The 14,435-nt window shown below is 40.0% G+C and overlaps 1 protein-coding gene across 1 annotated transcript in view; it reads right to left on the reverse strand.

Moving 5' to 3' along the window:
• Positions 1-5,655: 5,655 nt before the first annotated feature.
• Positions 5,656-14,435, reverse strand: part of SLC35G1 (solute carrier family 35 member G1) — a 30,486-nt gene continuing 21,706 nt past the window's right edge. Inside the window, exons 2-3 of the mRNA XM_060766830.2 lie at positions 10,330-10,510; positions 5,656-6,918 (exon numbers count right to left, since the gene is read on the reverse strand). Of these exons, the coding sequence (XP_060622813.2) occupies positions 6,159-6,918; positions 10,330-10,510 (941 nt within the window). The 3' untranslated portion in view covers positions 5,656-6,158. The remainder of the gene's footprint in view (positions 6,919-10,329; positions 10,511-14,435) is intronic.

Here is a 14,435-nt window from a genome sequence, read left to right on the forward strand (position 1 = left end):
CACTCCTGATACGAAAAAAATCCAAAATAAACAATGAGAATGTTCAGGTTTTTTTCCCTGTCCCTCCTGATCCTGTCTGGACATCTGTCCTATCAACAGGTAGCTTTATGAGTTGTAAGAACAAATTAAATACTGTATATACTCGAGTATAAGCCTAGTTTTTCGACCCCTTTTTTAGCCTGAAAAAGCTCCCCTCAGCTTATCCTCAAGTCAATGTTATTTATTATTTTACACTGTTATTAGTATTATTTTTATTGAAGTTATTATTTTACTCTATTTATTATTATTACATTTACATTATTTTACTCTATTGTTATTACCTTTATTATTTTATTTTTTCATTATTATTGGTATTATTACATTTCCATTATTTTACTCTATTATTATTATTATTATTATTATTATTATTATATTTCCACTATTTTACTCTATTATTATTATTATTATTATTATTACATTTCCATTATTTTACTCTCTTTATTATTATTGGAAAGATACGTCAGCACATTTACATTGAAGAAGGTTAGAATAATCGTTTAATGAGAGTTGGGCAGTCTTATCTTAAATTACAGTTTTATGTAGATATTCAAAAACATTTAACCTACTGATGCCTCAATTAATCTAATTTTATTGGTATCTATTTTTATTTTGAAATTTACCAGTAACTGCTGCATTTCCCATCCTCGGCTTATACTCGAGTCAATACATTTTCTCAGGTTTTTGTGGTAAATTTAGGTGCCTCAGCTTATATTTGGGCCAGCTTATACTCGAGTATATACGGTATATTCTGCGCTACTTAGGCAGAAAAAATGAATTGCAAAGATAAAGAATGGGGGACGCGTGAATCAAGAGCAGTAGGTGCTCGTGGACAACAAGTTAAACATGAGCCAACAATGTGATGCGGCGGCAAAAAAAGCCAATGGGATTTTGGCCTGCATCAATAGGAGTTTAGTGTCTAGATCCAAGGAAGTCATGCTACCCTTCTTTTCTGCCTTGGTCAGACCACACATGGAATACTGTGTCCTATTCTGGGCACCACAATTGACAAGCTGGAATATGTCCAGAGGAGGGCGACTAAAATGATCAAAGGTCTGGAGAGCAAGCCCTATGAGTGGCTTAAAGAGCTGGGCATGTTTAGCCCGAAGAAGAGAAGGTTGAGAGGGGATATGATAGCCATGTATAAATACGTGAGAGGAAGTCATAGGGAGGAGGGAGCAAGCTTGTTTTCTGCTTCCCTGGAGACTAGGACGCTGAACAATGGCTTCAAACAAGAAAGGAGATTCCACCTGAATATGTGGAAGAACTTCCTGACTGTGAGAGCTGTTCAGCAGTGGAACTCTCTGCCCCAGAGCACGGTGGAGGCTCCTTCTTTGGGAGCTTTTAAACAGAGGCTAGATGGCCATCTGTCAGGGGTGCTTTGAATGCAATTTTCCTGCTTCTTGGCAGGAGGTTGGACTGGAAGGTCTCTTCCAACTCTATGATTCTATGATTCCATTTTTGGCATGATATGAACCTTGTAGTGGTTGGATCCCTCTATACTGAACAAATCATGGGTTATTTCTGTGGTTGTCAATGGTGAGACATACCAGAGAACCAGGTGCCGATAGGGTTTCAGATGTCACATTAAACAAACCACAGAAGAAAACGTCTTGATTTGTGTAGCTACCGCTCCCACCCCTCCTTGGTGTCTAGGCATGACTAGGGAGGAAAAGCCAATACACTAGCTTGCTTGTCTTCAGCAGTACAATTCCTGCTTGTCCATGTGTGAACCTGGCCAACATCACATCATGTTATTCCTTTAACTAAATATTACTTAAATGGGGGAAGGAGGCAAGTCTGCAAAACCCACACATTCCTTGTAACACCTTAACTTGAAAAGCCCAGTCACCTAAATGACAGGCCTGTGAAGAACATTCTTAATTAAAGAGCAATTTTAATGAGTGTTTTGACTGTAAAATAACTATAATGCCTCAGTTTAAAATTAAGTACCATATTAAGATTTTAGTTATTTTTTGAACCCTAATTTCAACAATTTTTTCTACCGTTACACTGCATTAGAAGATAGGTCAAAATGGTTTAGGTCTGAAACAAGGTACGACTTCAAAAGTTATAAAAGAAATATTCCTGCTCTGTACTGCATATAATGAGAACATTTGAAGGTGGAATAATTAATAAAAATGTATGCCCGATGCTATATATTCTTGCATTAGCATAAGCCAGATCACTGCAAGAGGAAGCAATAACACAAATGATGGCGCCACACATGAACCCAGATACTAGCGGTGTGTGCGGTACCCGTTTCTCCTGTTTCATTCATTCATTTCATTTCGTTCAGGAGCACAAAATGGGAACCCCTGCGTTGGATGGGGTGACGCTCCCCCTGAAGACGCAGGTTCGCAGCTTGGGAGTGATCCTGGACTCACCGCTGAGCCTGGAACCCAGGTCTCGCAGTGGCTGGGAGAGATTTTTGCACAATTAACACTTGTGCGCCAGCTGCACCCGTACCTTGGCAAGCCTGATCTGACCACGGTGATCCACGCTCTTGTGAGATTGACATATGAATTCACGAATGCTCTCACATTGATGTTGACATGGTATATTCTTCCTATGGTATCAAAACTGCCTAATATATTTAGCATCAAACAACCTGAAAATAAAGCTGTGTTTTATGTTGGCTTTTATAAATACAATTACTGGCAGATTATATCTTCTGTACACTAATCTATTCTTTTAAGTGGTGACAAATGCACCCATCTAATCTAGACACAGGAACTAACCTTGGATCACGTAAATGCTAAATAATAATGCAGCCGAGAAAACATTGAGCAACAACAAAGAAATAATAATGTATTTAACTTTATAATAAGATCTATGGATTGACTGACCAATTTGTCAACAGATCTGCTGTCTTCATGAAACAATCATAAATATAAAACAGCACACAATCAAATGTGTGTACAACTAATCCACAAGTAAGGAGCTCCCAGTAGTGGAATGGGTTAAACCATTTTGCCAGCAGGACTGAAGACTGACAGGTTGGAGGTTCGAATCCGGAAAGAGTGTGGATGAGCTCTCTCTGTCAGCTCCAGCTCCCCATGCGGGGACATGAGAGAAGCCTCCCACAAGGATGGTAAAACATCAAAACATCCGGGCATCCCCTGGGCAACGTCCTTGCAGATAGCCACTTCTCTCACGCCAGAAGCAACTTGCAGTATCTCAAGTCGCTCCTGACATGCAAAATAAAATAAAATAAAATAAAATAAATCCACAAGTTATTTGATTTAAAAAATAAATTTATCCAAGTTCTACTGTGTGTGTGTGTGTGTGTACATTGTGCAGTTAAATACATTATGTTGCACACAAGTTTGTCACAACAAAAGCACATATAATACAGCATCCATTCCATACCAAACGCTGAGCAACTCTTACGTCCCTTCTACACTTCCATATAAAATACAGATTATCTGCTTTGAACTGGATTATATGCCAGTGTAGACTCATATAATCCAGTTCAAAGCAGATAATGTGGATTCCCTGCTCTGATAATATAGATTATATGGCAATATAGAAAGGACCTTAGTGAAATTGAGTAGCCTAATAGGTATCCATTTGTTTGAATAGAAATTCCATAACAAAACACTTCAAAGGTATGGTTTGTAATGGAATCTCCATTAGGTTTTGTTGTTGCTATAAACAACATACTTATTTCTCTATATTATCATGGCAGGTTGGCAACCCCCTCCCACACAATGCTCAAGCAATTCTGACCAAACACTTGGATTTAAATTGATAAGCAGAACAATATTGCTGTACTCTCAGAGTAAAAACTTGTTTCTTGTCTTTGGAAAGTTTCAGCTCCTGGTTCATACCATTGGGTTTAACCCAAAATCCAAAACTCTAGCATAACTGATAAGGAAATTGCTGCTTTAATTGCATAGCAAAATAAGAACATTTTGCACAGTCTTAAACAAAACTGCATTGAGAAGAACTGGACTCGATTTGAAGATGTATAACCAGATGTCCATTGACAAAGTGAGATTCCTCCTGCTTCTTCTCCTACACCCTCGACTTTCTCAATCTATTCTGGAGGGTCCTCCAGATCCCAGAGCAAATTTTGTGGGGAGGTTAAAGAAGCTTTAGGAAAGAGGCGAACTCAGGCTGGTTCCACACTACCATATAATCTAGATAAAAGCAGGTAATCCACATTATCTGCTTTGAACTGGATTATATGAGTCTACACTGCGATATAATCCAGTTCAAAACAGATAATCTAGATTTTATATGGCAGTGTAGATCCAGCCCTAGTGTGTTCCGTTGACAGATGAATATTGTGGGATTTCACCCACAATGTCCTTTGCTAGAACTGTAGCAAATAAAAATTAATAGCCAATGTGGCTTTTGCTCTGTCTATTCAGGAACAACATCTTTAAAAAAGAGGTATAAATATTTCATCACTACAAATACAAAATATAGAAAAACAACTATCAAAACCAATATATAGTTTTAAATAAAGACTTTTCTTTCAAGGCTCAAAGGGGGAGAAAAACCCTTGAACCCCCTTCCCGTAATTTGTAGAGAAAGAAAGCTTTGTATCTGATGTACTTGTATCAAAAGTTTTGACAAAAATGGTTAAAGTAGATGGTTTTAAAGTGAATAACTTTATATAGCACACAGTACAATTCTATTTTATATTTTTAAAGTGTTTGTACCTGTATCACAATGTGGTTTTAGAACAATGGTTAATTTTTCCGCTGTGTGGAACCGCCCTAAATGATCCTGCCTCATTGCTTGTAACAGTACAAACTAAATATACTCCGTTTATATTTAGTTTGTACTGGTACAAGCTTGATCGCATTAAAATGGGATTGCATTAAAATATGAACCAGGCACAGTTCGGTCCAACAAGTCTTTGGATCAATGCTAATATCATTATCAATACAACAGACACTTCACAGATTGTATGGAAGTGGAAAATGGTAGAGAACACTTCACTGATGTTTCTATTTCCAACGTGAAATGGTATTCGTTTTAATTAGTTTTAATCAGTTTGTCCTTTTAATCACTACATGTAGCCCACCCATTATTATTGAGCCTGTGCATTTTTTTATATTGTTATGTATTCATATGTTTTATGTAACTATGATGTTATTGTTTATTGTTCGCGTTTTGGGTTTGTGTTTTTGGTTTTTCTTTATTGTAATTGTCATTTGGGCTTGGCCTCATGTAAGTCGCTCCGAGTCCCCACTGGGGACATGGTGGCGGAGTAATAAATAAAGTTTATTATTATTTAGGTTGTTCTGGGTTTTTTTGGGGCTATATGGCCATGGTCTAGAGGCATTCTCTCCTGACATTTCGCCTGCATCTATGGCAAGCATCCTCAGAGGTAGTGCCATAGATGCAGGCGAAACGTCAGGAGAGAATGCCTCTAGACCATGGCCATATAGCTTGAAAAAGCCTACAACAACCCAGTGATTCCGGCTATGAAGGACTTCGACAATACATTCATTATTATTTATTATTATTTGGGCTTCTCTTTGAAAATAAGCTGTGAGAATCCCAGGTACTTACAAATTGTGCAGAAAAGAGCAGAAGTTAAGCTTTTACTTCTGAGTCCCTTCAGGGAGATAGGGCGGGGTATAAATAAATGTTTATTTATTATTATTATTATTCTTTTAGCTAGCCTTTCAAGTTAAAATTGAGGTAGAGAAAGAAGACCACTAAGTTAAGTTTGACCCTTCTTTCTTCTATACACTTCCCATCAACGTTTAAACTGGTTTTGAGGAACTAGCACTAGAGAGACATACACAATAGAGATGCACGGCATCGGAAATTATGGCTAGGACCCAAATTACTACTTTAGATGCACTCAAAAATGCAAGGATGCAGAATAGATTTTGTTTTGCACTTTTACACTGAGCAGTAGATCTCCACACCATATTCAATCAATCCCTCTTAGAAGACATTGTTCTTGTTACAGAAAGGTTTGTCAAATGCTTCTTGGAGTAAGGCACATATACAAAGCAGTGAGTTATGGTATCTACTCCTGCTCTGATAAGTAAATGTGATTGTGAAGAAACATGGGACAGTAAGTGCATTATTTAAAATAAATATTTAAGATCTTTTGTTGTGTTTTAAGATATGAAACAGGTTCAAGCTTCTTAAATTTCATTTACAGTACTTTTTTTGGACTTCTGGTACCACTTCCGAATGACTGTGCCGGAACTGCTAGCGACAACACAAAGGGCGCCTCCTACAGTCCACCAGGTTGGTAAATGATCGAGAAAAAGGATTTGAAGAATAAAAGCAAACACCACATCCATTGTTTTCATTATAGCCACAGGACCTGCGTTCTCGATTTGTAATGCTTTGGTTAGAAATATTTGACCACCGAGACCCAGAAGTCCAATTAATATCAGAAGCCATCTATCTATACCACAGTTGGGTAAAGTCCAGGCATCCATTACAAAAAGGGTTATTACACACACTATTAACCCAATGACTGCATAGTACCAAATGGATAAAAAGTAATGCACTGATTTCCCCACCTTTCTTAGAATAACAAAAGTTGAAGCCGCGGCTATTGCGCTTGTAATTGCTGCTATTGTCCCTTTGAGGTGGTCTGTGTAAGTTCCTTCGATTCCCAAAACTTTGCCTCCAAACAGAAAAGGTGGTCTTGCAATCAAGACCACTCCAGTGATAGTAAAAAGGGTGAACAGAAGATCCCAAAGACTATATTTCTCCTTGAGAAATATCCAAGCAAACAATGATGTAAAAACTGGACTGCTGAAAGTAATGACCGTGGCGTCAGCAAGAGGCATCACTTGGAAAGCATAATAAACAAGAATCATCGCACTGGAGCCAAGCAGTCCTCGGAAGAAAAGGAAGATTCGTTTGTTTCTTGGTCCCAAAAATCCTGTTCTGAAATGAAAGAAACAGAGAGGCAGATGACACATTTATCTCATGCCCTAAATATTCATCAATATGATCAATTTCATATCATGGACTTCAGATCATTGGATGTCAAATCTACCGTATATTCCGGCATATAAGACGACTGGGAGTATAAAATGACCCCCAACTTTTCCAGTTAAAATATAGAGTTTGGGATATATTCGCTGTATAAGACTACCCCTCTTCCAACACACACCAAATAAAAATTTTAAAGCATCAGATTTGATTTCAATATGGTAATTATCCTATTACTGTACCTCCTTCTCTGTCTCTCAGATCTCGCACCTGCGTACCTGCACCACTTCACTACAGTCTTCAGGAGCGAGATCTGAGAGGCAGAGGAGGAGGTACGGTAATAGGATACAAGGGCTGGCCAGAAGGTAAAAGAGTTGAGTTTTTATGGGCACAGAGCCACTCTATCTCTTTTTTCCATACCCCGGACGCCCGCAGCCTCCGCCCTTCACTTACACCTTCCCGGTGAGGCGCGCCTTCACCTCACCATCGGGACTGCATTAAGTCCACAAATCCTGATGAATGGATTTTCTTCTACCATACTTGTACAGCATCGCCCTTAATGCTTTCATACAATCGCTGCATACGGCAGGGATGCGGCCACTGCCATTTTTTAGCTCCCCCCACCATATGTGGCAACCACAGATTCTCCAATCAGGATTGGAAGTTTCAGCACACGCTCTATAAGACAACTCCCGGTATATTAGACAACTCCCGCATATAAGACGACTCCCATGCATAAGGCTACTCCAGCATATAAGATAACTCCAGCGTATAAGACGACTCCCGCGTATAAGACGGTTCCGCGTATAAGACAACCCCTGACTTTTGAGAAGATTTTCTTGGGTTAAGGCTAGAGAGGAAAGGCTAGAGAGGATACTTTTCTAGGCATCACTAGCTCTTCCAGTGTGATTCTATACTCAACTTTGGGAAGAAGCAAACCACAGAATCACCTGGAGGACCTAGAAAATGTCCAAAGAGAATAAATGTAGATTAATAAAACTGGAGGGACCTTGGGGTCACACTGTACCATTTATTATTCACTTTCTTAAACTTCTATTTCAAATGATCAATAACAAGAACTTCATCAGATGGGCAAAACTGCCCATCCTAGGACACTTGGACTTCAGTTGAGGAATACCCCGTTGGCTCTCATCAGATGACGAAGATCAACCTCCAACGGGGCTCCATGCCTCAACTGAAGTCCAAGCATAAACAACAAGGGGAAGCTGGGTTGTGACGCTTCCCCCCATGGGATGGGGTGAGTGGTTAGGTGGACAATGCGGGGCGCAGGGTGATGGGTTCCCCTCGCTGGATCTGCCATGATCTGTATCCAGGGCCATAGCCAGAGGGCAAGGGTTTAGGGTTCTTCCCCCCCCCCCCCCCGCCGAAAGGGTTCCACCCCCCCCCCCACGAAACATGGTTTACTCAATAATTTTAACTAAGTTATGAGTAAACCAGGTTTCTTTTTTAACCTGACACATTTCAGGGCAGGGTTGAACTTTTTAAAAAAACCCTCTGGCTATGGCCCTGCCCATATCAAATCGGGGGATGAATGTGATGAGGTTGTAGGTAACATGTTCAAAAAATACAGTAGAAAGTTTTAATCCTATACATGCTTATAAGTCACTTCCACTGTTCTCAGCGTGGCTTACGTCTGAAAACTTCAGAGGATAACATCATATATAGGTGAGTGGTGATGTTGTGAAATGTGTTTTATTGGGCTTTTATTGTGATTGTTTTTATGATTGTTTTATACTATCTACCTGTATTGCCTAATTTATTGTTTATTTTTCTGGCATCGAATGTTTGCCGTTTATGTTGTTAGACATCCTGAGTCCCCATGGGGAGATGGGGTGAGATATAAAGTTTGATTGATTGATCTATTGATTGAACTGTGTAGCCCTAGAGACTTTGTTGGATTGTAGCTCGCTGCATTCCTCATCATAACTTATCTAAGTTAGGGATGCTAAGAGTTCTAGCATAGTTTTCACACCTGATATAGGGGAACTAGTTGCATATTAAGCAATATAACAAAATACTCCAGTTTACCTGTCCAAACGTATTCTCCCCTATGAACCATCAAGGTTGTTAAGATCTTCTGGAGGGGTCCTGCTCTTCGTCCTGCCACATTCGCAATTGCGTCTGGTGGGGACGAGAGACAGGGCCTTCTCAGCGGTGGCCCCTCGGCTGTGGAATTCTCTCCCGATGGAGATCAGCTCTGCCCCTTTCCTCCCGACCTTCAGAAAGCTAGTAAAATCCTGGCTCTGGGGCAAAGCATTCCCAGAATAATGTGCTTGAGTCCAGCAATAACCTAATAATTACTGACCACATTTGCGGACTGAGTTGAACTTGATTCTTTCTTGGCGATTTGGCTTATATGTATATATTCTGTCTGTATTTTAACTTATTATGACTTTATGATGCTTTTCGTTGTATTTGTACATTGAATTTCTGCTGTTAGCCGATCTGAGTCCCTCCATGGAGGTAGAGAAGATAGGAAAATAAACGTTTTAAATAAATAAAAAATAAAATAATACTCCAGAAACCTTTGGGGAAGGAGAACCCTCAGAATAAAGAATTAGCAAACTAGAAGGAAAATGGAAGTCTTTGCCGATTTAACTTTCTCCAACTATTTCTCCTGCACAGGGAGACCTACCAGGATCTAGAGCCCCTTCTACACTGCCATATAATCCAAATTATCAAATAAAATAATCCACATTATCTGCTTTGATCTAAATTATATGTATTAGTCTGCATTGCTATATAATCCACTTCAAAGGAGATAATCTGGATTTTATATGGCAGTGTAGAAGGGACCTAGAAAAGCCAGTGACAAACAACACAGCAGAGGCGTTGGTTCAGCTCTCTTTCCTATTCATGTTACATCCTGAATCTCCCCCAGCCTTACTATGGATAAAAATGTAATGGCAACTTCGTTGGACTCATATACATACTTTAAGATTCCAATCATCACGTGCCGAATGAGCTCCCTCTATCAGCTCCAGCTCCTCATGCGGGGACATGAGAGAAGCCTCCCACAAGGATGATAAAAACATCAAATCATCTGGACGTCCCCTGGGCAACATCCTTGCAGACAGCCAATTCTCTCACACCAGAAGCAACTTAAAGTTTCTCAAGTTGCTCCTGACACACACACACAAAATCTCACGCACCTTGTACGAGCTTAAAATGTCACTGTGAAGGGAGTCAAGTTTACTGCAAAAGTCAGAAAATCAAAGAGTATTTTCTTGACTCACTTCAATCTTATGAGGTTCAGTGAAAAACAAAACCATTTGTCTACTTTTTAATTCATCACATTTTGTATAAACCGAAAAGCATTTCTGGACAGAAAGTAGTACTCACTTGTAGTATATTAAACCAGGAAGAACAAATGCCATTTGGAAAATACATCGAATGGCACTGATTTCCACCGAGTGCACATTTTCAATTTTCTTCAAGAATAAAGAAGCCACGGAGAAAAAAAAGGCCGACAAGACAGTATAGAACAGTCCAAGTCCCGGGCAGGCACCTATCTCCTTTATTCCTAGAACATAAATAATTAAGGGTTCCAGTTAGCAAATAACAGTTTAGCTATATATATTTTTGAAATTTTACAACCAAGCAACAAACTTTATGGAGAAAAACAAAAAGGTTTAGTTTTGTGACTACTGAAAGTATAGGCTGTTTTGAAGAGGCACTGCAATTTTTGACATGACAATAATAATATAATAATAACACTTTATTTATATTCTGCCCTTCTCACCCCGAAGGGGACTCAGGGCGGATCACAGTACACATACACGGCAAACATTCAATGCCGCTTTGTATAGACAATACACAGGCAGACAGAACAGAAAGGATGCATTGTCGACTCAGTGTTCAACTGTTTTTGGTGCCAAGGAAGGTGAGTCCAGACACAGGGGGCGCTGTTGCTCTATTCTCTATGACGAAGAGCCGTCAGGATTTCATCCTTCCTTTTTGGTCGCCCAGCATTTTCTGATCTTCTTTCCTTATGGTGTCGTAAAAAACCTCCCCCGCTTTTAGCGGTACCTAATTTCTCTATTTATAGCTAAAGCTGTTTTCGAACCGCTTAGGTCAACAGTGAGCAGGGCTGACAGTCGACCGCTCACGCCGACCCGGGGCTTCAAACTTGCAACCTTCCAATTAACAGATATAGGTGATTTACCAGCTGTGCTAAACCTCCGCTCTGATGGTATGGATAGCCTTTGTACTATTATAAAAAATGCCACATTTACTCATTTTAGAAAACCAAAAATATAAATATACCTACTATTCTCAAAAGCGGGCTGTAGGGGGAAAAAAAAATCCTTGAATCTTGTTTGCATCACAGGTTCATTAGGAGAGAAGCACACATTCATTGCATGATGAAAGAACTAGGCAAGAAACTATGAGATGTCTTTCCTGAGGCTGTGGTTTTTAAACAAAAGGCATGAGTAACAGTTCCTGAGAATGAAGTGAGCACAGATGGCAATGCTTGCACAGCAGCGGCTGTGTTGGGATAGCCCTGAAAGAAAGGCTGTTGTGACACTACACTGTAAGTTATACTGAGAAATAGTGAGTGACACACCCAAGGTCATCTGGGGACATTCATCCTTAAGACGACATGTATCAGAATCTAGTCCTCTCTTACACTTGTCTGGCATTCTATCTCTCTACAGCCTTAACATTCAACTGAAATCACAGGACATACCTTTTTCTGGGATCAGAGTTTATATTAAAGAAAATCCGTATCTTATGGCTTATGTCTGTCCCTCACCCCCATTAATCCAAGGAAAAGTCTGGAAGGCCTTGTTTCTTTTTCATTTACCAGAGAATTAATACAAAGGCTGACTGGCACAACCTGGGGATCACAACCAGACACAGTGAAGACATCTGCCCTTGCGCTATGCTACTCTGCTGCTGAGTATGCATGTCCAGTGCGGAACACATCTCACCACGCTAAAACAGTAGATGTGGCTCTTAATGAGATATGCCGCATTATCACATGGTGTCTGCGCCCTACACCACTGGAGAAATTACATTGTTTAGCCGGTATTGCACCACCTGACATCCACAGGGAAGTAGCAGCCAATAGTGAAAGGACCAAGGCAGTGACATCTCCAGCTCATCCCTCAGCCAGCATGTCAACGACTTAAATCAAAAAATAGTTTTCTAAGATCTACAGAGACACTCTCTGTAACACCTCAGCAAGCAAGAGTCCAAAAGTGGCAGGCTCAAACCCAGAACCTCAACCAATGGCTGATACCAAATGAGAGACTCTCTCTTGGGCACACAGAAAACTGGGACACACCAGATCCCAGAAAAGGTACTCACCTTGCGTACCCACAAGAAAATCATTACAAGTAACATCACCCAAGGAATTGCCTCCCCCAGCCTGCCCTTCTTCTTTTCTTTATAGCATCCCCCCCTCTCCCCACCCCGCCCTGCCTCCTGTTTCAAGACAACCCTACCCGTCCCCCTCTCCCCTATCCCCTCTTTACTCCCCCCCTTCTTAATTTTGTAATTTTGTAGTTTGTCATTTTAAAATCAATAAAGATTATTAAAAAAGAAAAGAAAAGAAAAGAAAACTGGGCGAGATGCAGAGCCAACCTCAATAAATGGGGCCACAAAGTGGAATCCACAACCGAGTGTGGAGAAGAGCAAACCACAGACCATCTGCTGCAATGCAACCTGAGCCCTGCCACATGCACAATGGAGGACCTTCTTATAGTAACACCAGAGGCATTCCAAGTGGCCAGCTACTGGTCAAAGGACATTTAATCAACTACCAAGCTTGCAAACTTGTGTTTTGTTTGTTTGATTGTTTGTTAAAAAATGCAATACGACTGTTTGGTTTGCTCCTGACACGATAAATAAATAAATACCAGAGAGTTGGCCTTCCACACTTGCAGGTTTGACTTTTGTGGCTTTGATTATTTATTCACAGATTTAACAAAAATGTTTTCTCTAGGAATCTCTACCCCCTCCAGTGTGAATATATAATAAACACTCTGGAAATTAACTACAGTCACACTGGAAGACCTAGAGATTTCTAGAGAGAAAACCACCTTCTAGGAACCTCTAGGGGCCTGTCCAGACAGTACTTTTATCCTAGGAGCTCCTGTAGCAAAATGGAGGGTGGACAAACGCCATTCCCTCAAAACGCAGGAGGAAGAGCTACAAACAGCAAAAAACGCTTTTTTAAAAGTAGGCAGATCAAAAGACAACCTGACAAAATGGCACTATCTAAAAGAATCCCACACCTTGTGTGACTGTGGAGCAGAACAGACAACTCCCAATCTGTATGCTTGTCCACTATGCCCTGACTCATGTACAGAGGAAGAATGGTTGGAGGCTACAGGTAATGCCATTGCTGTTGCCTGTTTTTGGTCAAAAGATATTTAGCTGCCTGAGCTCCTTCTATTTTTATCGGTTTAATACTAAATTATGCAATGCTTTTGATACAAAATAAATAAATAAAAGCAAAAAACGCAAGATTTTCAGGTGTGGGAATATCCCGGTTCTGAGCCAAAAATCTGCATCTTTCAATGTTTGTTATGTTCCTGCACTCGGAAATCATGGGAATTTTTAATCTGGATTTGTTCTCGGGTTTTAGATGTCTGTTCCTGATTGGTCAGCTCCAAAAAAGAAGGTGACAGTTGAGTAGAACGCAAAAACTTTGTTTGTGTGCCAGAAACTTCATGAAACGTGTGGCCAGGACAAAGTTGTGCCCCCCTAATCAACACTGTACATCTTTTCACAATATGAGATACCAGGAACAGACATGTATAACCCAAGAACAACACCCTGTCTGCACAGATGTCCCTGCAGTTTATATAACCCAGGAACAGAATGTATATCTTTGCATCCTAAGTTTTTTTTTTTAAACCCAACATTTCTGGCAGAAGTCCTGCAGCGGCCATCTTGGGGGCTGCAAAATCCCGCAACAAAGCAGCAAGTGTGGATGACGGAGGCAGAAATCCCGGGACCAACAGGTCTATATCTGGACATCTTCTCAGGTCCCAGGATTTTTTGCCTTGACTATAACCCGCAATTTGGTGATGCATGGAAATGCCCTGAGGCACTTAGTTCAGCATTAATATTCATGTCATATACAGCTTTAATTTATAAAGTTAACAAAATACATTGAAAGTATTATTCTTTTTATATCTACTAAACCAGGGTTTACATTCACTTTACATTCAGTGGATCCATCATTATTTTCAATAAATTGGTTTTCCAGATGTAAAAATAGCCTTTTAAAGCCATATCTTGTTTACAGGGGCACAGTGTCATCACAATGTCTTCACTTCCTTGTACACAAGATTTAACCAAACTCACAGCCCCCATAATGTCTACAACTATTTGTTGAAAAATTATTACAGTTAAGTCGTAACAGGATCAAGTATGTGTGTGTTAAAGAAAACCTTATGCTGTTAATTATTATGTGCAGCTGCTAATGTAGGTCA

The sequence above is a fragment of the Anolis sagrei genome, chromosome 3, assembly GCF_037176765.1.
Source record: "Anolis sagrei isolate rAnoSag1 chromosome 3, rAnoSag1.mat, whole genome shotgun sequence".
Lineage (NCBI taxonomy): Eukaryota > Metazoa > Chordata > Lepidosauria > Squamata > Dactyloidae > Anolis > Anolis sagrei.